The 24,703-nt window shown below is 40.1% G+C and overlaps 2 protein-coding genes and 2 non-coding genes across 5 annotated transcripts in view; 3 read left to right on the forward strand and 1 right to left on the reverse strand.

Annotated features, from left to right (window-relative positions):
- LOC104567754 (ubiquitin-associated protein 2-like) overlaps positions 1-24,703 on the forward strand; it is a 232,068-nt gene that overhangs the window by 52,366 nt on the left and 154,999 nt on the right. Inside the window, exons 10-21 of one of the 2 annotated variants that reach the window (XM_088520166.1) lie at positions 1,004-1,071; positions 2,755-2,944; positions 3,938-4,151; positions 5,593-5,867; positions 6,326-6,498; positions 7,434-7,644; positions 8,883-8,922; positions 11,756-11,939; positions 14,284-14,350; positions 15,457-15,652; positions 16,930-17,021; positions 17,911-17,961. In XM_088520166.1, the coding sequence (XP_088376292.1) occupies positions 1,004-1,071; positions 2,755-2,944; positions 3,938-4,151; positions 5,593-5,867; positions 6,326-6,498; positions 7,434-7,644; positions 8,883-8,922; positions 11,756-11,939; positions 14,284-14,350; positions 15,457-15,652; positions 16,930-17,021; positions 17,911-17,961 (1,761 nt within the window). The remainder of the gene's footprint in view (positions 1-1,003; positions 1,072-2,754; positions 2,945-3,937; positions 4,152-5,592; positions 5,868-6,325; positions 6,499-7,433; positions 7,645-8,882; positions 8,923-11,755; positions 11,940-14,283; positions 14,351-15,456; positions 15,653-16,929; positions 17,022-17,910; positions 17,962-24,703) is intronic. The other variant, XM_088520167.1, reaches the window with a different exon arrangement.
- On the forward strand, positions 3,248-3,331 carry LOC148595599 (small nucleolar RNA SNORD121A). Its single transcript, XR_015913114.1, has one exon. It is a non-coding gene; the product is annotated as a small nucleolar RNA SNORD121A (small nucleolar RNA).
- LOC148595600 (small nucleolar RNA SNORD121A) lies at positions 5,992-6,075 on the forward strand. Its single transcript, XR_015913115.1, has one exon. It is a non-coding gene; the product is annotated as a small nucleolar RNA SNORD121A (small nucleolar RNA).
- Positions 23,427-24,028, reverse strand: LOC148595601 (interferon-like). Its single transcript, XM_088520139.1, has one exon. The coding sequence runs from the start codon at positions 24,026-24,028 to the stop codon at positions 23,459-23,461; it is 570 nt and encodes a 189-aa protein (XP_088376265.1). The 3' UTR covers positions 23,427-23,458.

The following is a 24,703-nucleotide window of genomic DNA, read 5'->3' on the forward strand; positions in this document are numbered from 1 at the left end:
GCCTCTCTGTTTACTGCCATGCTTAAATTAGCAGTGTTCACAGTCAGCTGAATATGTTCAGGTATATGTGTGCTTTCAGTGGAGCTGCTCACAGGATGGCAGATGAAGTTGTCTTACGTCCTTGATGCCCTTTAATATGTGCTGCTACTAGTATATACAATTACAAATGCAGAATTTCCTGCAAGACTTGTACCCAAGTATCACTTTTATTTTATTTTTTTTAAGTGTCTAAATAGGTCAAACCTTCTTTGGTTCATGCAGAATTATGCCAAGGTTAAGGGTGATAATGTGCAAATTTGATTTCAAGTATGACCACTATATATACATTTTTTTATGTTGTTAAATTTAACCCATATAAGAGTATTCTTGTCAAAAGAAGGGGATAAATGTTATGAAGTCTCAGCTATTTAACTCGTTTTTCCCAACAAGCTTTTTAAAAACAAACAACACCCTCAAAAAAACTCCCTAATTGCCCAGCAGCCAGTATCTATGCCAGTTACTCAGTGCTATTGTATCAGAATGGGGATGTGATCTGAAATGTAAAACAAAGATATAAATGAAATGAATGATTGGGAATGGTGCAATGTGCCAGACTTGTGCAACAGCATTTGTCGGAACTCTTCTGCTGAATCCTGAGTTATGTCTGTATAAGCTGTACTTACATTGATATATTTGCTGACGTGTTAGTTAATTTCTATTAGTATAATCTTCCCTTAAACTGTTGCCCAAACTGACGTGGTTACGCTAGTGTGTTCAATAAATTCAATTTCACAACATATTAGTTAAATTGATATATATTTTTGTGGGAAATGATTTGGTGAACTTGGCCTATTTTTTCTTATCTTTTTAATGGTTGTATTGGCAGTCTTCTTCATGACTGGTTTAGTGGTAGCGTGACATGACTGTTATCTGAAAATAGTGACCAAGATGGAATTTCTGCAGACATTGCAGCAGTGAAGTGTCATCATACATATGGTTAAAATACTCTTACTCTTTCTTTTAGCTTTCTGAAACGAAGGTATTTACTGCTTCCTCTGTTCCAGCTGAGAATCACGTTACTCCTGGGCAAAGGTAAGCTCCCTCTTCCATCCTTTCTTCTATGTTTAAAAATACTTCATTTAGTGAAACCATTTTAGCTTGCATACATTAAAATATATATTGAATAAAACACAAGAACAGTCCTGGTCAGAGATTGCTCAATCTGATTTTAAAACTGTGAAAGCCTTACTTGCAAATAACTGATTCTGTGTGATCCTCTGTTACTTGTATTTGATTTTGAATGTGGAGACAAGCTTGTCAAATCCATGAGGATAATATTCCAAAGACTGTGTCTTTTACAGAAAGACCTTTATTATGACAGATATAATGATAGAAAAGCTTGCATGAGCAAGAAGGAAAATTTCATGATGGTCATTAATGTTACTTGCATTTTTTTCAACGTAGCGATTTTGTGTAGAGAACCAAAACATGATGGTTTCTTCCTTTTTCCTTTGTTTTCACTTGGTGTCTGACAAATGGTAATGTGAAAATAGTCTCCTGGTGTAGCTAACACTTCGTTGGGTTGCAGGAAAGCAGGTTAAAGCTACACGATCAGTATTTCTGTAGTCAGAAAGCAGGATATCTAAAACTGCTCCCAAGCACCTTGATAGAGCTTTATTGCTTAAAGTACAGTAAAATTTTGCTTACAACATGGATGGGACTTGGAGGCAGAATGGTGTCAGTTGCTGTAGAGTCTATGTCCTTTTACTTCTTAAAATCAGTATGCATTAATGCTGTTGTAAATACTTCCCTAAGTGGATGTCTTGTGAATTATTTTAGAAAACTTTTTAGTTTACGATTTCAAGTTCTAGCTATTCTTTTCCTTTTGCATGTGTGCTTTTCTTTTTTTGTTTTTTTTTCTTTCCAAAAGGAACCTCTTGGATGCTTGTTTCGGTGTCTGGTGAATCTCTAGTGTATGTTATCCATAGTAATAGAAGTGCTAAAAGCAGCTCTTTAGTTTAAGCTTGCAGTGTATTTGGGATAGACCTCAGTCAGATTTTTTTAGAGCAGTTTGTTTTTATTGTATGAGTGCTTGGCTAAACCTCTGCTAAACATGTTACGTGGTAAAAAGCCATGTTAAATATACGAAAATAGATGTTTCTTGCCCTGCCTATGTATATGTGCTAGAGCAGTTTTGAATATGTGCCTACAATCCGAGCTGCTCTTGCAGCTGACGTGATCAGGCAGTCACTGAATTGCTGCTTGTGTTACTTTGTCCATTACCATCCTCATGCCTACTTTATACAGGTTTAGGCCTTTGATCCCTTGCTCCTTGTAGAAGTATTATGTGATGCCCAGGGCATGTGGATTATCGAACTATATAATGGACTGGCAGGTAGAATTCACTTGTGTGTGACTTTTTTTTTTTTTTTTTCTCTCTTGTCTCCAGTTACATGTTTATATTGATCATATAGGTTACTTACATGAGGCATGATATGGTAGAGCTGATAACATTTGAGGAAAAGTGCAAAAAATACTTATCCTCTTTATGTAGTGGAAAATCTCTGCTAGCAGAATTTCCCTTTCTAGAAGAAACTGCTATTCCATCTCGTCATATGGAGACTTCTTGTGTAGTAGGTAGACAAGTAAGATTCACAATGACTTACTTCTATTTCGGGTGTGGCAGGTTCATCTAGGTACTGTTAGCACCTCTTTCAGTTTCAATACTGCACAATGGTCTTTTTTGTTCTAGCTAAACTTGACTTTTTCTTACAGCATCGATTTGGTAACCCTGCTTCAAAAGCCCATGACTTCCACTCAGGAAACAGAAGGCAACTCGTTTGAGGCTCCCCAGCAGCAGACCTTTGGCCAAGCCCTAGTCTTCACAAATTCTCAGCATAGCACCCAGATGGCATCAGGAACTGGCAGCTCTTGTGCTGTAAACTCCTATTCGCCTCAGAGTCTGGTAAAGTTGTCTTACAATTTCTAAATACTCCACATCTTGAAGAGTAAATATCTCGGGTCAAATGACTCTTTCAGTAATGACTGGTTCATGAGATGTTTCAATATTTGTAAAATTTGAGGTTCATATGCTGAAGGAAATGGATTGAGAATATCCTCACAAAAATGTAAAACACATGACTTTTTCTGGTTTTGCTTTGTTCTTGCATAGCTACACCAAGTACTTCATGAAAGTACTACATGAAGGACAAGTATAATGCAATGTGATTTGGAATGAAATTGTTTGTTTATATAAAGTGATATTCTATGCCAGAAAACTATGATGTGGTATTTCCAAGCACATATCTGAATGTTCTTTGTGGAAAACTGACTACTTCTGAGTTTTCTGGAGTGAAAAAAAGTGACTTCTCATCTTTTAATTGTTTGAAGGGTTTGAAACTGGGTACTTGAATAGCCTCTCAAATAATGAGTAGAGCTATTAGTAAATGTTAGGTTGGGAGGCCAAACCTGTTAGCGCCATGGAGCTGCAGCTCCATGATTCCAGATCCAACCAGTATCAAGGCTGAGAATGTGTTCCCAGTAGGCACCTACACAAACACATATGCAACATATTTAAATAGCCTGCTCCTCTCTGTCTCCTGCCTGGAGAGAGACACCCCGCCGTGTTTCCCAGGTCACTTTGTCCCTTCCTCTGGCCTGAGGTGGTCATAGGGTCATAGGCTCACTTGCATTCCCTTGCTCACTCCACTTGCACTCGAATGTGCTGGCACTACTCCAGGCACAGTGGTGCAAGTACTCTGGTGCCTGGGCAAGGGATCTGGCTTTACAGTGAAATAGCTGAATTTTTAGTTGGTTATTTATTAGTAATCTAGAGTTGAAAGGGGTTGAACTGTTGCCAAGTAGCAAATGTAGGCATTGATGCTAAGGATATGTTCAAATTACTGCATACTTATCTTTCTCTTTTTGTGTTTGTGTGTGTCTGTGTGTATTTTGCTAGTCTGCAGTTCTCTGTTCTGGCTTTGGAGAACTTGGATCCTCTAAATTGGCAAATTCTACTGGATCCCAAATCTTAGACCACTTGAAGGCTCCAAGTTTGGGTCAGTTTAGCTCTCAACAAAACAATAGTAGCTCTACCACCACTTCCACGACTAACACATCGTCCTGGGATCTTAAGCCCCCCATTTCTCAGTCCTCAGTCCTTAGTCAGTTTGGTAAGTGCTTTGACAGAGTTTCCTCTATTTCTATCCTAAACTATTTTTTGAGCATAAACACGAGTTTTGAGTGGACTTGCACTGTGCCTTTTTTTCTTTTTTTGTAATGTACTCCTAATAATGTAATTGGATGGGACATGTGGAGTTCCACTTATTTGCTGATAATGATGCTATGAATATATCAAAAAAAATTTGAGAGATTCAAGCTTATCAATAGAAGCAGTGCATCTTTAAAAATTTTGAGCTTTCATTTAATGGTGTCTTAGAATTAATAAACATAAAAATTAAATGGAAATTTAACGTGACTTTATTTCTCAACAGATTGTAATAGATGCTCATTTTTGGTCTGGGTACCATATTTTGTCTTTCTACTTTTCATTTTTTCTCTCCTAACCACTGAGAGAATTGTGCAAATTTACAATAAGCATTTTTCTTCATAACATGCATCCCATCTCAGCACTCTTCTGTCATGTACAAGTCTGCACCTGCTGGGAATGATGTTGATTATGTATTTTGTCATTTCATAACTGTATTGATTTTTCATTGAATTGAATAAAATTAAGTTAAATGAGTAAAAAGGGCATGAATTTTTTTTTTTAGGCCATGTCACTTGTGGCAGTGCTCTCACTGAAGAAAGATAGATGTTATATTTATCTTGTATTTGTATGTGTCTGTGCACGTTTCCAAATAAGCAGCTGCTTGGGTAGCAGTTATAATCTTTTACATGCAGTAATGCTGCTAAAGTATTTATGTACATTTTAAGTTACTTTCTAATGCAATTTAACAACTGAATATACAAATCTTGTACACTCTGAGTGCTGTGGATCTCCTATGGTTGCTGGCCACTGCTCTGAGCCATTGCTTGACTTTGACTATCGGAAAACTTGGAAAGGGGAAATTTGGAAAAAATCCATCCATATCTAGTAACTCTTGACTTTCAGACAGATTAGAATGGTAGATGACTTCCTGATTGTGCTGAAAATCTCCAGTAAATCTGAATTCATAATACCTCTAAATACCACACCCTTTGAAAGTAACCACTATTGAGAGGCATGGTGAACGGTAATGAAAATTGCAGTGTTTGACTAAAATAAACCATGACAGCTTTTTAAGGCCTATACTATGTGACTGTAAAAATAGCTGTAGGTTCTCATATTCTTAAAGAAAGTTAAATAATGCTAGCTCAAAACTTTAAAGTGTGAAAAATCAAGTGTTGGCCTTTATTACAATGGTTATGTTCAGTGTTAAACTCGTGGTGATATCTGAAAGAGATGGTACACAACTATAGTTGTAAACTATGTCAGACAAAGTGTGTTACAACTGTAAACTGTAACATACTGTGCTGAGCATCCCACCCTCCTAATTCTTAACATAGAGAGAAGCTCTGAGAACAGATATTAATGCTTGCATTTTGGTATTTCTTTTTCCGTATGCTGGCTAGACTTTAAATCTCAGCCCGAACCATCTCCAGTTCTGAGCCAGCTGACTCAACGACAGCAGCAACAAACGCAGGGAATCCCTGTTCCTCCTCCGGGGCTGGAGTCCTTCTCCTCCCAGGTGAAGCTCCGAGAGCCATCGCCAGTAGACACCTCAACGGCTGTTAGCAAAATTTTGCAGCTCCCCAGCATATCTCTGGATAACCAGGCAGTGACTGCCCATCAAACCCAGCAGAAACAGATGAAACCACAGAAGCGGAGGATAACTCCGTCATCCAAGGTGCATAACTCAGTGGAGCTAGTCCTCTGTAAACAGGTGCTGTAAATCACTAGGGAGGACGAGAACAAGTGTTGGGTGCATTCCTTGTCTGTATAGGAGGAAATTCTAAGCTAGAGAGTTTGCAGTCCAAAATACAGTGATGCTCTCTTTTCCAAGCACATAACTGATTACTTTGTGTGGAAAACGACTGTTCTGAGTGATTTTGGATTGACTTAGTGGTGTCTATAAGATGAAAGTTGGATGAAGGGAGGATGTACATGGATATTCATATTACAGAATAGCATGGCTTACTCTTTGAGTTCCAAATCTGTGATGTAAATTGGAGTGTTGGGGTGGTTAGCAGCAAACACTGAGGTGGTAATTGAATAAGCTTGTAGTTAAAGGAAGGGAGGGTGCTATTTTTGTATATATTTAGATAGTGTATATGAAGGAACCGTGACTTTTTTTTTTCCTTTAAGATTCCTGCCTCTGCAGTGGAGATGCCTGGATCAGCTGATGTGACGGGGTTAAATGTTCAGTTTGGAGCTCTGGAGTTTGGGTCAGAGCCTGCACTCCCAGAGTTTGGAGCAACTTCAAGCAATGAGAATACCAGCCAGGCGACCAACAATAGCTTGTACTCAAAATCTGTGAAGTACGTGCAAGTTTCTGTTGTGTATTCTTACATGTCCTCTTCAGGGGTCAAGTTTGTGCCAAAAATGTCAAGGCAAAGTTACTATGTAACAGAAGGGGGAAATATGATGATTCCTAAGATTCTGTTTTCTGTGGCTGGCATCTTAAAGGAGGAATCTTGTTTCTAATGGCAATTAAAATCTCCTTGGATGAGCAAGTTGGAAGCTGGAGATGACGTGCATGTAAATAACCTTCTAATAAGCTGCCCTTTTTAGCATTAGTTTCTCATGTTTAATTGTACTGATTTTCAAATCTTTTTGAGGTTTTATTTGTTCAGAGCCCTAATTCTGCTTTAGATCCAGGAGAGATGAATGTCGCATATTATATATCTGTGTCGATAGATTGGCACCAGATTGCAGAATTAATATTCCAGTAGGATGAGAAAAGAGTATGCAGAAGTTCAAACTTAGATGCCAAAGTGGACAATGATAAATAAAACCATACTAGTAACACTTACTTATTTCTTCATTAAAAATTTTCTTTCAGTAAAAAAAAAAAATCCTTTTCAAAAATACTGTAAACATGAATTTGATTTTATAGTTCATATATTATTTAAGCTACTTAGAAAGCAAAAGTCTTGTATTATTTTAGAGTATTTTTTTCTTTATGTAGCACATTTTAGACAGTTGTCATAGAATTCTTCTGCAAGAGACTAGGTTTATCTCATCATACACCAGACTTCTGTGCACGTAGTTGTTTAAAAAAGTGGGATTGTGATGTTTGGTTCTCCAAAGCAAAATAACAGGTTTTACGTTATTAGGCTTTCTCATATAAATAATGTGGATTTGAATATATTTTACATAATTCTATCTAGTTGTATAGGAGCTGATATTTTCATGAAGGTATTTGAGATAGATGACATTTACCAAGATGATCAATAACTTTTGCTTTTTCCAGTGATCCTTTGAATACCTCTTTGCCAATATCCAATACAATACAGGAGTCAACCTACACAACCTCTGCCATCACCTCTTCCAGTCTGACCTGCTCATCCCAGAGCACTAGCCCAGTAACAACAACTTCCTCCTATGACCAGAATTCTGTGCATAGCAGGATAGCGTACCAAAGCTCCATGGCTCCGTCTGAATCGACCGCCGTTGCAGTTACGGTGAGTGAATTTCAAAAATAAGACCTTGAAGTGAGTTTAAATATTCATGTTACTCCTGTCAGACTTGTATTACCCTACTATTTTAATACTTTTAATCAAGCCAAGTTACATCTTTGATTCCCAAGCCGTGCGGCTCTCTGTTCTTATTTTTCTTACCATGTAGCCATTTTCTTGCTGTCCTGTGTTTGGTGTACAGTAGCCTTTGATCATATAGATTTTCTCATCTTAAATTGCTGACTTTTTTTAGTAACATTGCCAATTCTAGTTGAGTTTCTTTCCCTAAAGCTTAGCTTTTAAGAAAGGAACTATCTCTCTATATAAATATTAGTCATGATATTTTGCCATATCTTGACAGTTTTTCTCCAAAGGTAACATCATTTATTAAGTTTATATGGCACCTAGCAAATGGATCTAAAACTCGTTTGTTGCTCTTGCAGCATTACTTTTCTGCTAGTTAGATTTAAACACCAGTAGGAATTAGTTTCATGTTGTATTTTAAACAGCATATGGGAGATCTAATCGAGGGTGGAGAGGATCTCTCTGTTTCTCGCTCTCTGTGGAGACGTTCAAAAACACCTACTCACTTTGTATGAGGAATGTAGGTTTGCTTTAAGAGAACTTAATTTATTAAATGCTTAAGGAACTTGTGAGAATTTAAGCTTTTTTATTTTTTATTTTTTACATCTGGCCTTTGATATGTAATGGCTCAGTCACACTTGTCTTCTGTACTAGCTCGTATGTACTGGTGAGGATCAAGCATAGACTATCCACTTCTGTACTCCAGCGTTATCCAAAAAACAACTGGTGCTTCTCAAGTCTTATCTTTCAATGGAAAAAAATGGCATTTTGGCGTCTCTGTGTAACTTGGATAGTTAAAATTGTGAGTTGCATTAGATCAAAAGCACAACCATTTCCTGTATGTTAATGCAATTCTCTTTCTTGCATATCGGTGTGAACCTGAAGTTTATGTTGTATACCGTACATGGGAAAGTCTTTCAGATGGGTGTAGTTCGGGCAGTGTATGGGGTTCTGTATGTTCAGGACACCTTGCACTTGAGACAAGTGTATTATGTGATTTTGTTAAAGGTAGTAACAAGTTAATTTCCTACCTTTATTAATAGTCTTTAAGTTTAGAGTGGTCATAGAATTTTTGCATGAAGCATGTTGTATGTGTGAATCAGTCTGAAAATGTAAGATACCTGTGTAAGGTGACTTACTCCATTCTCCTTTGTTTACAGAATGGGCACAGTGGTGTTCGAACACAGCCTACTCTTGACAGTAAGTGTTTACAAAGCTCCATTATACGCAGGACTCTTTCTGACTTTTCCCTACCACTTGGTATGCGCGCAAGTAGTAACAGTGATACCTGCCTGAAGGTTTTGTACAGTTCTTGCTGTTTATCTTTGATCAATTTGAGTTAATTTTGTAGTTCCAAAGAATGTACAGCTTGCTAACTGGCTAATACTAATCTATAAAATCAGCCCTGTTAAATATATGTTCAAATGTGCAATGCTGGGCAGCCTTAGTGTTAGAAAAGCTAACCACAGTTTTCCCTCTTCCATTTGAATTCCTCTGCCCAAAACTCGCTTGTGTATGTACGCATAAATACATATATAAAATTATTTACCAGTGTTTCCAATTCCCCCTGGAAAAGCTGTGGTTAGCCCTTAGGGGTAATGAAACAAAGCCACATCCTTCTAAAGGATTTCTCCTGCAAGCAGTGCTGCTTTTGCCCTGTCGCAGCGAGTGGGGATGACTGCGCTCCCTCTGCTGGGTGTCTCCCTGCCTTGCAGTACAGGAGGAACACGGCAGTGCTGCCTCGGATAGAGGTGCTGGTGTTTGCTTTGTTCTGGTCCGTTCTTAGCGTGCTGCTTTACTTGTACTGCCCCTATCACTCTCTTCCTGGAGTTAAAATATAATTTATGTTCTTCTGGCATTTATGTGCAGCTTTATGGAAATTTCCAGGGCAGCAGTGTTAATAACTTATGAAATTCTCACGCTCAATTGTTAAATCTGTCCTCTTAAACATTGCCTCAGTTGTCAGAAGTTGGGCGACCCCTTTTTTTATCTTAGTTTAGTTTTCCTTTTCTTTTTGGCCTATGTGTGCAAAAGACTTGAGTATTCAAACCTGTAAACACTTTATTTTTTTTTTCCTTAGCACTTGCTTCTGTTTAACTTAGCTCTTAAAAGAAATTGTAGCATCTAAGATAGCTTTTCAAATGGAAAAAATTCTATCAGTTACAGAAATAATAAATGAAGTGTTGAAAATCACTACAGGACTTACTTACCTTTTTGCTATGGAAAATGAAGTTCCAAGAATTCCTAAATTTTTTGTAGTTACTTTGTAAGAGCTTCCTTTATTTCCCTTTTCTATGCCAGTTTTCTTTTGACTTCTGTTCTTTTTCTGTATCTCAGGTCTGTAAGTGTGAACATACCTTCTTCCATGAATCTGTTTCACAAATCCAAACCATCTTGAATCTTGTCTTTCTTATTGCTATTTAGAAGTACTAACTTTTAAACTTTTCTGTGTGCCTTCTAATAATATTATCTATGTTCCGTTATTAATAGTATTTTTTCATCTCTCATCTTTGCTATTGTTCTTTAATATCCAGATCTCATCCTCTCTGAAACTTAAGTCAAACAAAGCATGACTGTTGGCATACTTCTGTATATTTTTATATATATTTTTTGTATTGCACTTCATGTCCAGGCATAGAGTTTCTTAATGAAGACAATAATTTGTTCCCCAAAGTAGGGGACATCTACTTTGACTTCAAACTGTGGTCTAAATATGATGAGAGATCTAAGTGTCATTTATTTTTAAATAACTGTTGCCAGGAGGTATGGGGTGATTTAGTTGTCTGCCTCATGACAATGCTTTCACTTTCATATCCTTCTCTATTCTGTACCATCATGCCTGTTGCCAAGGCAAAGAACTCTTGCTTTCTTTTTGCATAGCATCCAATCCAGCAACTTACTTTGAGGCACTCAGGGGAAAAAACAAAAACAATAATGTGAGGAGTGATGCTTAATTCCCAAACATGTATTTTGCTTGGGAGCTGAGTGCTTGGTAGTGGGCCTCTGAGTGTTTTAACTGCTTTTACCCTCGCAAGCACACAAGTTAATAGCTGAGCCCTTGGGTAGTGATGTCTGATGTTGCATGACAGCTTGATACAGCACCAGGCAGGGCTTTCTGGGTTTTATTGGTGAGCAAGTGTTTCTAATTTGGTGTTCTTCAGAGGACAAACATAAAATTTGTATAGGACAGCAGGGGAATTATCCCGGGTGATAGAGCATTTCTGCATCTTATTAAAATATAATCATCCTCTGGAAAGGTCTGTCTATAGTAAACTACTTCTGCCATGTATGGGCCAGAAATATAATCTCAATATTAAGTATTTCTTACTGTTGAAGTCATATAAAGTCAGTCAGTATTTGACAATTCTTTGGCTGTTAAGTGCATAATGCTGTGTTTGATGTGGCCTTTTATTGGAGCTCATTTTTTTTTCTATACATTTGACTTAGTGCTCCAAACTGGTAAGTTTTATGTGTTCTTTTACTCCATGCAAATTTCAGACTTGAAAAGTGGAGCATAAGGGGAAGAGAAGAAGCAGAGATACAGGCAAAAGTAGGTTTGTGCAGGGCTTTGAAGATTGCAAATAATTTCCTTTGTGGAAGGGGACTGGAATCAAATGCAAAGAGTTTCGAAATGTGAATGGAATTGTGGGCAAAAGTTAGTAATCAACTAATGAGAGGTGAAGTACAGGAAGAAAACTGTAGTTCACTACATATGTACCACTGAAAACTACACATCTTCTGTAGATGACAATCTTAATGGGAAACAAATGATAGTTCTGGTGCCACATTTTATTTATATATTCTTGATATATGTGTGTGTGTGTGTATATATACATATATACATATATATATATATATATATATATATAGTTTCTGAATTTTCTTTAATAGCCAGACTGTGTGATACTGTTACTGCTCTCAGCCATCAGGCTTTTGTAAATCAAGTGGAGAATACTGCAGTGTTCCTGAATCCAGCTCGGGTTGTAGGTGTGCTGGAATCGATCTCTGAATTCTTTTTTCTAACTTATTGCAGCTACTTCATCAGTTCCAGCGTCTAAGACAGAGCCCTCTCCCTCCCTCCCTTCCGCTGGTTCTCTGCCTAGCGTGGTGTCCACTACTGCTTCGCTTCTGCCTTCAGCATCGCAGCACTCTGCAGCATTGCCCAGCTTGCCTCAGTCCAGTGATTTGGCCAGCAGCTCACTTTCCCAGTTAAGCAGGTACAGTAGGAGCTCGGGTAAATGGAAAGGAGCTGAATTTTGGGGAAAGTGCAAATGCAAGCATGGTTGTGCATGGGAACTTAAGCTAGGAGAGTTATTTAAAGAGATCAGGATGTTTCTGGTTGTGAAATGCTAACTCTGGGCTTCATCTTAATGATGTAGCAGCTGCTTCACTGACATTTTCATGGTGTATAAACAACTGTGTGTTTCAAAGGGATCCTGCTTCAGTTTTATGCCAGTTGGTTTATTGATCCCCTACTTTATTTTCTTCCTACTTGGTCCAAAATGTCTGCTGTTTGTTTAATGCTGTAAATTTGAAATCATTCCTTAACAGTTTACTTCCTGGCTAATTTCAAGTATTGCAGTTTCATTCATGTTGGTATTGCTTAAAAACCTGAAATGTTTCCATAAGGACAACATGTAGATTTTTTTTTTCTAAGATATTTTCTTAGGGCATTTCCAAATAGCAGATTGTTGATCTTGGAAGTGAGTTCAGCACAGCTCATTTCCATTATCTGTTTTTCGGTGCCCATTATTGGTGCCCTGTCCCCAGATATGTGATATCCTGGGTGTATACTGGCTGGTGAAGCTTTTACGGCACAAAGCTGACTTTTGTGCTGTATTTGGGTATTCTGAGAAATCCGTGGGCTATCACAGGTTTTTCTCGGTTTCCTAGCTGGGGGCATGGTTGATTCCTTTTTATACAAATGTTTTTTTTTTTTTTTGTCGAATGGAATTGCAAATGAGTCAAATACTGATGATTATCCGATTCACGTAAGAAACATCAAGTCTTTGCACCTTCATTTTTTGAAAAACTTTGTATATTGGTAGAAATTATCATTTGAGGGTTAATGCTGTGGGAGAGATGATGACTGACATGAAAGCATGATGCCTGAACTCCAAGCATGTCTGACCATTTTGCTGACAGCTCTTATCTGAATATCTACTATAGATCAGATAATTAAGGCTTCTTAGAAGAGAGGTATGTTGAGTGAGAAAATGTTTTAGAACCACATATTGGACTAAACCATTTCTTTGCTTGCTACCTGAAATAATATCACCCTGATTCCTGCAAATGGGGCAGAGTTTTAAAGACTCGAAATGAAATGAATCTGTGACTGGTCCCTCACCTTGACCAGCTGATAGAAGTGTCTGCTGTTAAATTAGGGAATACCATTTATTCGAAGCTTTTATATAAACAGTGTGGTGTTTTCTTATGGCGGTTTTCATGGAAAAGAATAAAATGCTTATGTTGAAGATCTCTCTTGCTCCTGATTCACATGAGGAAGGGATTGCTGAACCCGTATAGCTATTTTGAAGTGAGCATGCGACTATATGAATGGTTACAGTCCAGTTCTAAGTCATTGAGTGATGCTTGTGGTAGTTCTTTTGTTCCATATTGCACTGTGAAAACTCCGATATTGAAGGTAAGATATTAATGTAAATATTTAAGAATCAATTTCAGTCATCGTACAAGGAAACATTTGATGGTCTTTGGATTATAGATCAATGTTGGTGCTGTTGTTACTGCCTCAAGTTTACAGGGGAAAAGGTAGTGCTAAGTCTAGATTTGTTTCTTAAAACCAAATTGTCTGAGGATGTCTCTCAGCAATTGATTCTTTGTTTTGGCATTTTACACTGTACATATAAGACTGAATTGGTTGTTCTGATTCATGTTTTAAATAAGAAAATGACTTTTGGGGGCTGTGAGAATATGAACTGGAATTGATTAAATTGTCAGATTCTGTAGTAGTCCAGTTTTCCTTCTTTCATAGATGATCTTTATTAATGTTTTTTTTTTTTTAATCTTTTTTTTGTGTGTGTTAGGGCTCTTGACAGTCTTATGGGGCAGATACCCTATAGTTCTAATAGCCTGAACAAATATTATGCAGTTTAAAATAATCAGAAACAACACGGCGAGTGAAACCAAAGCACTGCCTCACCTAGTACTTGTCTTCAGCAGCAGCCAGTAGTAGTTGCTGAGGGAAAGAATGAGAAGCCATGTGGCTGGACTCCTGGAGTCACTGCTATATATTTTCTGAAGAGACTGTTGGTTTTCTAAAAATGCAGTGAACTGATAAATACGAGAGTAGTCTGTTAGATTTTTGTCAGTGTTTCTTGCAATGTTGTCAGATATTAGCATGTTAACATGCTCCTTTGGCAGCTTATTCATTTCAGGTTGTAATTAATGGTTGACTATGTACTTTAATTTTTTTTCACAAAGCAGTAGGTAGGGAAGTAATTGGTTAAAGGAAAGAACGTGGAAAACTTTATATGTGTGCTTAAGATATAAACTGGATCTAGGGTAAATTAATTGTACTAATTCTTTACAATTTCTTTTTAGCTCCCTTTCCAATCATCAGAGCAGCCTCTCCTCTGCCTCAGTGTTGTCTTCAAGCACATCACATGCAGTAAGTCCTGTTTGCATTTCAACAGATGTTTGGCATGCGGTCATTTTATCTGATGGTTAAGACCTTCTCTGAATGTTCATTGTGTCCCAGGACATCAGGAACTTAGATGAGAGCTTTGTGTCAGGGGAAAGGAAACACTGCCAGCCATCTAGTGGCAAAAAAATTCTTTACTCTTTGTAATTTGTGCCCACTTGTGAATAACTGCTGCAGACACTTGCCCGTTGCACAACTGCAGAGGAAATTTCCATTCTGAACAGGGGGAGGGAGTAAAGTTTTTTCTGTAGCAAATTTATTATAAATAATTTGTAAAAGTGTCTCTCTAAAATTGCTCTAAAATAGATGATGTTAGAAGAATTCACTGAAGATGATAGCTGCCAAAATATGGGTGTTAGCGTGATACGTGAATGATAAATTGCAGATGATATTAAAATTTACCATTTGCTGTCGCTATCACCTGTGTATTTAATGTATTTCAGATGAGATGAGTGGTACTGATATTCCTTACTGTGGTCAGAATTGTTTTGGCTCCTATGTGTTGATGATACTGCTCTGCAATTGTGATCAGCTTACAGTTAAAGCACTGAGTTGTGCTGGATTCAATCCAGACACTTCATACTCACATGTTTCTGTAATATCTCTGTATTTTGGTTTTTGATCCTGTTATAGGGCATTTCAGTTTTAATCTCTTAATTTAATTAGCAAATGTCTTGAAGAAATCTTGATAGTAGTGTCCTATTTTAAAACAATATATTTTGGAAGAACGTAAGAGTTTATATAAAATTACAAGGGGTGACTTTGAAGTATACGATCAAAGGGAAAGATATAATGCAATGGAGAGACATTTCAGTTACTGTGATACTGTGATGGCCATAGCTGTTTGAATTGAACTATCAGTAGCTGTTTTCTTAGAACACTTAAGAGTAAAAATTGCAAACATGCAACTTAGCTGCTTGCGCTATATTCAGATAATGCGTATAAGATTGCACATTCTCTTGTGTGTGCTGCTGCTATTTAAAATTTTTTCCCCCCAGCATCTTCCACTGTGATCACTGTGATATATTTGCTGTGCTCAAAAGAATTGCTCATTCTTTTTGTCTCCTTTCTAGCACACTAGTGTTGAGAATACCACTTCGCTCCAGCCCTCAACAACCTTTTCAACTGCTTCAACCTCAGCCACTAGCACCACCTCTTCGGTCGTCAGCATGGCCAGCAGTATGAACACTACAAACAGCCTTGGCCTGAGCGTTACCAGTGTGTCTATACCAGCTGCTACTACACGGGCAGCTCCCTTAGTGTCTTCAGGTTCGCAATATTAACAGATCACGTGGATAGAGGACTTCAGTTTGCAGGGCTGTCAGTCGAACATCTCACCAGCAATAACTACGCTAAGAAATCCAGTCTTCACTAGCATTTTCAGCATGCTTTTTTGCTGGCTTATAAAAATAAACTTGCCTGCTTTTGTGTATTTGAAATATTTGTTAGGGTCTTATGTGGTATTTATATAGTGCATTCCATCTCCAAAGAACTTGATAATTAGACATCAGAGCAACTCTGACTTAGTAAGCTTTGGACTAGTAAATGTGTCCAGTTTGTATTCTAGGCTGTGATTGACTCCTGGTGTGAGATCACTTTTGCTTTAGTTTCAGTCTTCTCTGTGACTTGAATTCATTTGTCAGTATCAAAGTTCACTGCAGTGTCCTCATTATCATACATCACATCCTTACTGACACATTTACAGAAGGGAAAAAATATCTGATGTCTGGGTCATGCCACAGCAAATGCCACTTTTGAAAAGGATATCTACAGAGAACGAAGGTGGTGAAGGCTTCTTGCACTGAAGCGGGAACCATGCTAAATTGCCCTGTTGTTTCTCTAATCAACCTAAACCATTAAAAGAAAATCCTGTGGGTGAAAGTAAAGATTTAAATATTAAAAATAAACTTAAGCATTTCTTCTTTTCCCCTTCCCACATTTTGTAAGTGAAGCATCTGATGACTGGCAAGACAAAGTGCATTCTCACCCTTCTGCTTCCTACCGCTGCTTCATGGACTGAGGCAACTGAAACTGCCTCAGTCTTCTCTTTACTTTTCCCAGCCGCAATAAGTCATCAATATAAAGTACACTGACAAGATTTAATAATTTCTGTTGATGGGGACAAGGGAGGAATGTGTGGGCGGAGCAAAAGCTAGAGCAGATGGTTTGCTGTTTTAGATTGACAACAATACCTAAATTTTACCTTCAAGGGAGGATCAAGGAAAGGAAAAGTTCCTGTAATTCTTGTAATTCTCTCAGATGAAATTAATCACAAAATCAGACTCTTCTTTAATGGGATTGTTGTTTTCAATCTAAAATAACACGTGCCTTACTTGAGATACAGTTGAACTTCACAGGATGTTTTAACCATTTTAGTAAACTAACACATCTTCTGTGTGACTGTGCTCTTTAGAAGCTGTGGTGTGGTAATGAAGCTGTCAGGGCTTATGGGCTCTGTTGTCTCAAGGCTGAAGCCTTTTTTTTTTTTCCTCTTTATTTCTTTTCCCTTAAAAGTTTTTTAAAGTCTCTGTGTTTTGGTTCTACAGGCAAAGCTCCCCCCAACCTGCCCCAAGGTGTACCTCCCTTGTTGCATAACCAGTATATTGTGGGACCTGGAGGACTTCTGCCTGCCTACCCAGTAAGCAATTTAATTGTACCTGTCCTTAATCACTTAACCCTTGCTACAAGGAGGTCCTCCAGACCTGCTGCTGTCTATGCCAAGGCATTTGTGTTGGCACATTTTGCATCTGGAATCCTTGTTCCAGCTGTTGAAGAATGTGAGATTGGTCGGTGGGAATTTACTGGTGATAGCAAATTTTAAAACAGACTTGATTGGGCTGTTGTTCAAACTGAATATGTGCTTTGATATGGTTTTCAATGTAATCATGTTTTTGGCTCTTTTGGTCAGTTTTGGTTGGTTGTATGTGCTTTCATTTTTGTTTTTTACTGGAATACATTGGTTGCAGTTGTGCTTGTTGTGATATTTAAAATGTGTTGGGCAATCCTGTCTGTGTTCTTCGAAACACATAACTTCTTGATGTCCGATCAAGTTCAGTATATTTTTATTTGCCTGTTTTCTGAATCAGAAGCTTTATTCTAATGTTTTTCTTCACATATCACAGTGAATGTGAGGGATAACTGTGGGCTTCTCTGTGGCCCTCTCACTAAATCCTAAATCATCGTATTGTTGGAAGCAGTGATTGCTTTAGAGAGTGCTGTTGCATTTATTGCCAGATTTGAATGCCCTGTAGATTTTCCACCGGTTAATAAATGACATATCTTTGAAAACAATGAGGACTGGAAAGTTAAATGCTGTTGAGAGGTCTGCTGTCTTGAAAAACAGCATTAGGGTGAGGAGCCATTTTAAGCTGTAGTATCTTTAAAATACTGCAGTGCACTTTGATAGCACAATACACCTTTGCACCTCCAAAAGGAGCTATGTCTAGATCAAGCTCAGTTTAAAGCCCGGAACAGTTACTGTTAGCGAAAAGTGTTACAATGATGTTGTACTTTTATCTGTCTTTAAGCAGATTTATGGTTATGATGATCTCCAGATGCTTCAATCCAGGCTGCCAATGGTAAGTAAATGACTTGGCTTTTTCACTTTAAACAAAGATATCTTCAGAGTTGACAATACAAATTTGATGGTGACTGCATATTCTGTTTGGCTGAATTTTTGCAAACAAAAGTTTCTCTAGGTGTTGTAAATGTAAGAATAATGATTTGTTGCTGTGAGCATTTGTCCATTCTTTTAGCAAATGTAGAAGTGTACTTCCTGCTGTTCATTGGAGATTTTTTTTCCTGGATTGCCTCAGCAATATGAAGTCTTTTCAAATATCTTTGAAATTTGAGTATAGGCTCTTCCTCCTAGCAAGGAATAGGGTTGAACAGCAAAGCATAGTATGAAATTGGCAGTCAGTAAGTACATCTGATAGGTTTTGGGTGTTCCCTTTCCATATACATCATGTCAGAAAACACATGAGCAGGTGAGCTTGCAGGGAGAGAGTGTACTAGTCATTCTTCCTTGCCTGAATTCAAAATACGAAATGCATGTGGAGAAGTCAAATGGGATAGAGGAGTGTCCTGTCTGGTTGCTCATCCTAAGGAAGACAGGAAAAAATGAATTGGGGGGTGAAGAGGAAGAGAGAGCACATCCTGGAAGATCTTAACCTGCTGAAGGCATAATTCTTGAAAGAATTATCTACTAAAACAAATGGGATTTTCTTTCAGAGAGGCTGATAAGCAACAGTATATTGGCTTTCAGGCTGGTCAGGCTTCTGAGGATGGTGAACAGATAACTCCTGGTGGAGGTGGTGTGGTACCACAGCATAACACCACAATGCACAGATGGGTTCGGACAAGGTGGGAATATTTTCTAGGACATCCTGCATGTCCCAGAAAAACAGAAGGTTTGAGGAGTGTGTCACTGGCTAAAGAATGTAAGGTTACAGGGACATATAAAATGTTGGGTCATCCTTGGGAAGGCAGGGCTGCAACTATGAAGTGGATGAAGTGTTTTCTGGCAAGGCTGCCCAGCTTTTACCAGCCTGTGCTTCACATCCATTAGCTGAATTCTGTGCTGTCTTCTGGGCAAGAGAGCTTTGTACCTGCAGGTAACTCTGAGCCATGCCAGCTGACCATGCTGCTTGGGCATAGGAGTTCACTTCCAAGGGTGCAGGAATTGGTAATTATGAAGGTAATTTACATGTGGTGACAGTAAATGGAGGGGGAAAAAAAAAAGGTTAACTCAATCTAAATATAAAGATTTTTCTTGGAATATTAAATTAATTATTAAATTTATGCAAATTAGAGTATTCACATAGAAACAGTAGCCTGTAGTCTTCTAAATGATGTTACCTGTACTAAACTCTCTGGAAGCTCAAAACTTTGTAATCTTGAGTCCTCTTTTATAATCGTTCCAATGAAGCAGAGTTTGCTAAATTGTTCAGACATTATGTTTTTAGTAGTACTCTTTAACTCTTCTCTCTGAGATGCTGTGCGGGAAAGGCAAGTGAGTGAAATAGTCAGTCCGGAGTCATTACATATCAGTCCTGCATCAAGCTGGAATATAAGATTATTGTATGACTGTTTCTGAATTCAGCTATGATATGCACCAAGTAGAAATTCTTCATTTAAATTCGTTTGAATTATTCTGTGGACTAAAAATCAAATGAAGAATAGGCAAAAATAATAATGATTCAGCTAGGGTTGAAACTCTTCAAGTTAAAAGAAATGATCAAGTTTAAAGAAATGATTTAGCTAAGGCCAAATTTTCAATTTGAAGAAAAAATTAAAATGAGAAATGTGGTTGGCATCCAATAATGAATTAATGTAAACTAAAATAGTTTTTTAGTACAAAATGAAAATACTTATTGAATTTGCATTTAAAAAGAAAAAAAAGCAATATTTTAAAAGGGGGCGTAATACAGAAGCGGCAAATAGAGAAAATAGCAGAAGAAAATAACAGGGCAAAAATTATATCCAGAAGAAATAAAAACTGAAACCAAAAATGAAAGCATTAGGTTATGAAATAAAGTGGAAATGTTTCATACAATGAAGAACAACAAAACTGTGAAAGAGATAATAAGGTTTGGCTTCAGAAGAAGCTTCATGATTGTATAAATGATAAAATGATAAAAATGAAAAGCTGGCCATATGGTTACTGGGAAGTTATCTGTATGTTTTTAGATGGTCTTATATCGGTCTTATATCGTATACTATATTGGGGGGTTGCAGGAACTTGGAAATAGGTGCTAAGGAACTTTACTGAAAACTTCTTGGGGGTATTTTTTTTTTCCTAGCAAAAGTTCTGAAACCTGAAAAAGTTCCAGAGAGAAGAGATAACTCCATGTTGAAATAAAAGCCCTGGCTAAATGAAGACATGTCAACTTGATATCAGTTCCGGAAGAGTAATGAATGGCTGAAAAAAAAAATATAGCAAAGAGTTACTTAAATTGCGATAAAGTTATTAAAAACAAATAAGAGATTCCATGATGAATTAGGGAAATGAGGATATTGGTATTAAAGTGGTACCTCCCCTCATGCCCCACAGGTATCCAAGACTTAAACTTATGGACAAAATATTTGCCTTGATGATCTTAAGACAGGGAGACAGGAAAAAAAGCAAACAGGAAAAAAAAAAAAAAGAAGAAAGGACATACTGAGGTTAAGGTGAAACAAAAGAAAAACTGCAAATGGTAAAAATTATAATGGGTTAATATTGAAAAAAATGTTAGGAGTAGACTCTTGGTTCTACATCAGATGTCTTCTCCCACAAAACAGAAAAGTGACGATAAATTTACTTAGGGGTATATGAAATATGTCAGGAAGATTTTACTTAAGACAAGGGGATAAGCTGTACTTGGGCCATGGGGAAGTATTGCCTCCTTAGGAAGTGTAGATGAAGGAGGTGAACCATGCAAGCAAAAATCATGTGCACAGTATCTGTGAGTAGCAGGGATGGAGGTTGGAGAGCTATGGACTTTTCCAGGCTGTGAACAGGGTGGGTGAGTAAACGGTGCTGCCTTTCTTGGAGAAAAACCTAGAAGGCAGGGGGACCTCTGGCTTAGGGCACCTTGGCATCTGGTTAAAGGTGTTAGTAACCAGCAGCGTGTTTGTGATCCCATGCCAGGCCCCCCACTCTTGTGCGGAGTTGTTAGTAAGGTTGGTGCAAAGGAGGTGTTTGTAGGTTTTTACCTGTTATTTACAGTAAAAGCGGACAGTTAAGGAGATGAGGTGAGAACCTTGATGCTATTGGTTTTATATCCTATTGAGAGGAGAAACAACTTCTAGAAATACAGCAGCAGTGAAAAAGAGGAGCCAGTTGATGGGACAACACACATATAAAGAAAATTTATTAAAATTAAGACAAGCTTTCTTGAATCAGGGAGAGGATACAATCATGACTGGTCAAAATATGGAGTTTCACGTGGCTTGAGTTGGTAAGAAGAGTAGACTTACCTGTGCTGCAGTGTCTGAGAGAGACTGTCAGTGAGTCTACAGTTTCTTAGGAGGAAAGCACTGGTGGTGGCACAAAGGAACTGCCTCTAGATGCCTGTGAGGTGTTGAAGGGGTGGGAAAGGATTTATCAAGTGAAAGCATGATGTGGGTAAAAAAGTTTCTTGTGACTGTTGGGGTCGTCTCTGCATTTTAATAAGGTCACTTTATTACGATGGTCACCCCAAGTTACAAACAAGAGATATTTCTGGATGGCTGTGAAAAGATAAATAAAAAATATATATATATAAATACAGGTAAGTCTTCACTGTGATGAAAGAGTCTAAGTCAGTTACTGTCATCTGCTGATTCTGTTGGTAAAAAGAGTCCACAGTGCAAAAGATGAGATGTGCCCCTACAAATGAAAACCTGGACACCTTACAAGGGTGAAGTAGGGATCTCCTGAACTTAAATAAGGTCAGGTGAAGTATCTACACAATGTGGGAGGGTTTAAGGAGCTGTGCCCTGCAGGAGGCAGCTCAAGGTGCTACGACCTGCTTGCAGAGTTAAGCTGGCCTAAGTGAGCCCCGGCATATGAGCATATGAGGAGCGTCTGAAGGAGCTGAGGTTATTTGGTGTGGGGAAGAGGAGGCTCAGGGAAGACCTTCTTGCTCTCTCCGACTCCCTGGAAGGAGGTTGTAGTGAGGCAAGGGTCACAATCACAGAATGCTTAAGGTTGGAAGGCACCTCTAGAGATCATCTGGATCTCTTCTGCAGCATAACTCTGAATAGGAGAAGAAGAAGTGGCCTCAAGTTGCCCCAGGGGAGGTTCAGCTTTAGATATGAGGGACAATTTCTACTCAGACAGAGCAGTGAAGCGTTGGGAGAGGCTGCCCATAGAAGTGGTGGAGTGTCCGTCCCCGGCAGCGTCCAAGAACCGTGCAGATGAGGCGCTTAGGGACGTGGTTTAACAGGTATGGTGTTGAGCGGCTGATGGTTGGACTCGAAGAGGTCGAAGGTCTTTTCCAACCATAGCGATTGTGTGATTGTGAGGTAATGCTGAGAGAGCTGGGCCCTGTTCAGCAAAGAGAAGACTGACGGGGCATCTTTTCCTCGGTGTGTGCAAGGATGTGAAGGGAGAGTGAGCCCGAGGATGGCGCCCAGCTGTTTTCAGTGGTGGCCAACAGTAGGCCAAGAGGCAACGGTCACACGCTGCAACACAGGGTGTTGTGTGTGAATATGAGGAAAAGGCCCTTGACTGTGAGGGTGAGCGAGCAGGGTAAGAGGTTTCCCAGAGAAGTTGTGGCGTGTGTTCCTGTGGAGGTAGTGCCATGGGGCGTGGGCGCGCCACTGAGCAAGGTGCTGTAGGTGTCGGTGCTGGAGGAGGAGAGTTGGGCTAGCTGACGTGCAGAGGTGCCTTCCGACCTCTAGGCTTGTGTGGTTGTGTGAGAAGGACATGGCGTGGCGGGAAGCTGATGCAGTTGAGGAAGGGCCGGTGGCACTGTCTCGAGTGTGGGATGTGCCCCGTGCCCTGCAAGAGGCAGCTCAAGGTGCTGCGACCTGCTTGCAGAGGTGAGGGGGCCTAAGAGAGCCCTGGCGCTGGCTTCCGAGTGGCAAGAGGCTGCTCTGGTTCTGTGAAGGCCACGAGACGTGAATTTTTTACACAAGTTCTTTATTTGCTAGAATAAATAGAAGAATAAATAGGTGTATCCAATAAGGAGCATAAATAGAATAAGTTAAATAAATAGGTGTTGAGGGTGAGGGCGTGAGGGTGCGGGCAAAGCTGGTGTCGTGAGCGGTTTCCTTTGTTGATGGGAGCGGGCAGTGCAGAGGCCGGGATGCGCTGATGGTGGCGAAGGAGTGGGTGTGTGGCGCTGGTCCTGGTTGTGTGTGTTTGCCGTGGGGGAGTGCCTCCTTGTTAGGGGGCGTGGGGTGCGCGGAGCGAGGTTGTTGCGTGTGGTGCGTCAGCGTGGTCCTGGTCTGCGTGGCTGTGTGCAGTGGTGGTGGTGGAGGTGGGTTGTTGTGGGTGTTGTGTGGGCAGGTGAGGAGGGTGCTGTGGGAGTGAGGGTGTGTTGTGGAGGGGTGTGTGTTGGGTGAGGGCTGCGAGGGTGTGTGGTTGTGCATGCGGAGGGTGTGTGGCTAATCGGTCATGGTGCTGGTGAGGTTGTGGATGTGTTGGAAGCAGGTGTGAACTTCGAGGTGGACCATGTCCCAGGCGCAGGAGCTGTGGCCGTGCGTGCGGAGGAAGTTGCGGATGCAGCGGAAGTATGTGTTGATGGCGAGGCCGGAGTTGCGGGGCCCTTGGCTTTTAGAAAGCCCGGTGCTGGCTGTGAGGCATTCCTGGAGCTGGTGGATTTGATGGTGAAGCTTGTTGAGAAGCTGCTGGTGTGCTTGGCGGTCCCAGTGGTCAGGAATGCTTTCGTTGCTGAGAGTGGTGAAGAGTTGCTGGAGGATGAGAAGGATGGTGGCGGTGGCTTGTTGAGGGTGGCTGGCTGCTCCCAGGGTGTCCGGGAAGGAGAAGGGTACATTGTGTTGGTGGCAGAGCACGGTGCGGTTGGGAGCCATGGTGCGCAGGAGCTGGAAGCTGTCGGCGTTGAAGGTGTTCTGTTGGGTGCGGAGGTGGGTGCAGGCGAGGGCCGCGGGCAGGAGAAGCAGGAGCCCGGGAGCGCGGTGCCACAGGCAGGGCCGTGGTGTTGCGGGCGCAGGCATGGTGGTGCGTTGAGTTGTGCGGCAGTGGCGTGCGGGAGGCCGGTGAGCCTTGGTGGTGCTGGCGAGCGCTGTGCTTGAGCGTGTGGTGCGTGCGCGGCTTTATTGGGTGCCGCATCTTTCCGTTTGTCGTTTTTGAGTTGCAAAGGGTTTCCTGCTGCCGTTTTCGGTTTTGGTTGTTGGTTTGTTTGGTTTTGCGGTGTTGTAGGGAAGTGGCCTTGTGCGGTGGCGGTGGTGCTTGCGTGGTGCTGTGGTGGTTGTGTTGGGGTGAGCGGAGTTGGGTGAGGCGGTAGGCTGTGTTGGTGTGTATGTGTGGGGGCTGTGGCAGTGGCCTTTGTGGCAGCTGTGCTGGTGGAGGTGTGTTTGCGGGTTTCCCTTTCGCCTTGCCATTGTGGTCTCGTGCCCGCTTTGTGCGGGTGAATTTCCATGCACCGCCAAGGCAAGGCTGCTTTCTTGACGTAAAGTGCGGGCATTCCTGGCGTTGGTTTTGCTTTCTGTCTGTGCCTTGTTTTTGTTTTGCTGCAAGTGTCAGAGTGCTCTTGATTTGGGGCAATTGTTGGTGCGTGGCTGGGGGTTGACGTGCTGGAAAGGCGCTCCGCAGAGCAGGTCCTTTGTGTTGTGGTAGAGCAGCAGCTAAGTAGGAGGCAGCAATGTGTCCTTGTGGCGAAGAAGGCCAAT

This window comes from Tinamus guttatus, unplaced genomic scaffold (genome assembly GCF_059628265.1).
Source record: "Tinamus guttatus ecotype Peru unplaced genomic scaffold, ASM5962826v1 Tinamus_guttatus_pri_ptg000081l, whole genome shotgun sequence".
Lineage (NCBI taxonomy): Eukaryota > Metazoa > Chordata > Aves > Tinamiformes > Tinamidae > Tinamus > Tinamus guttatus.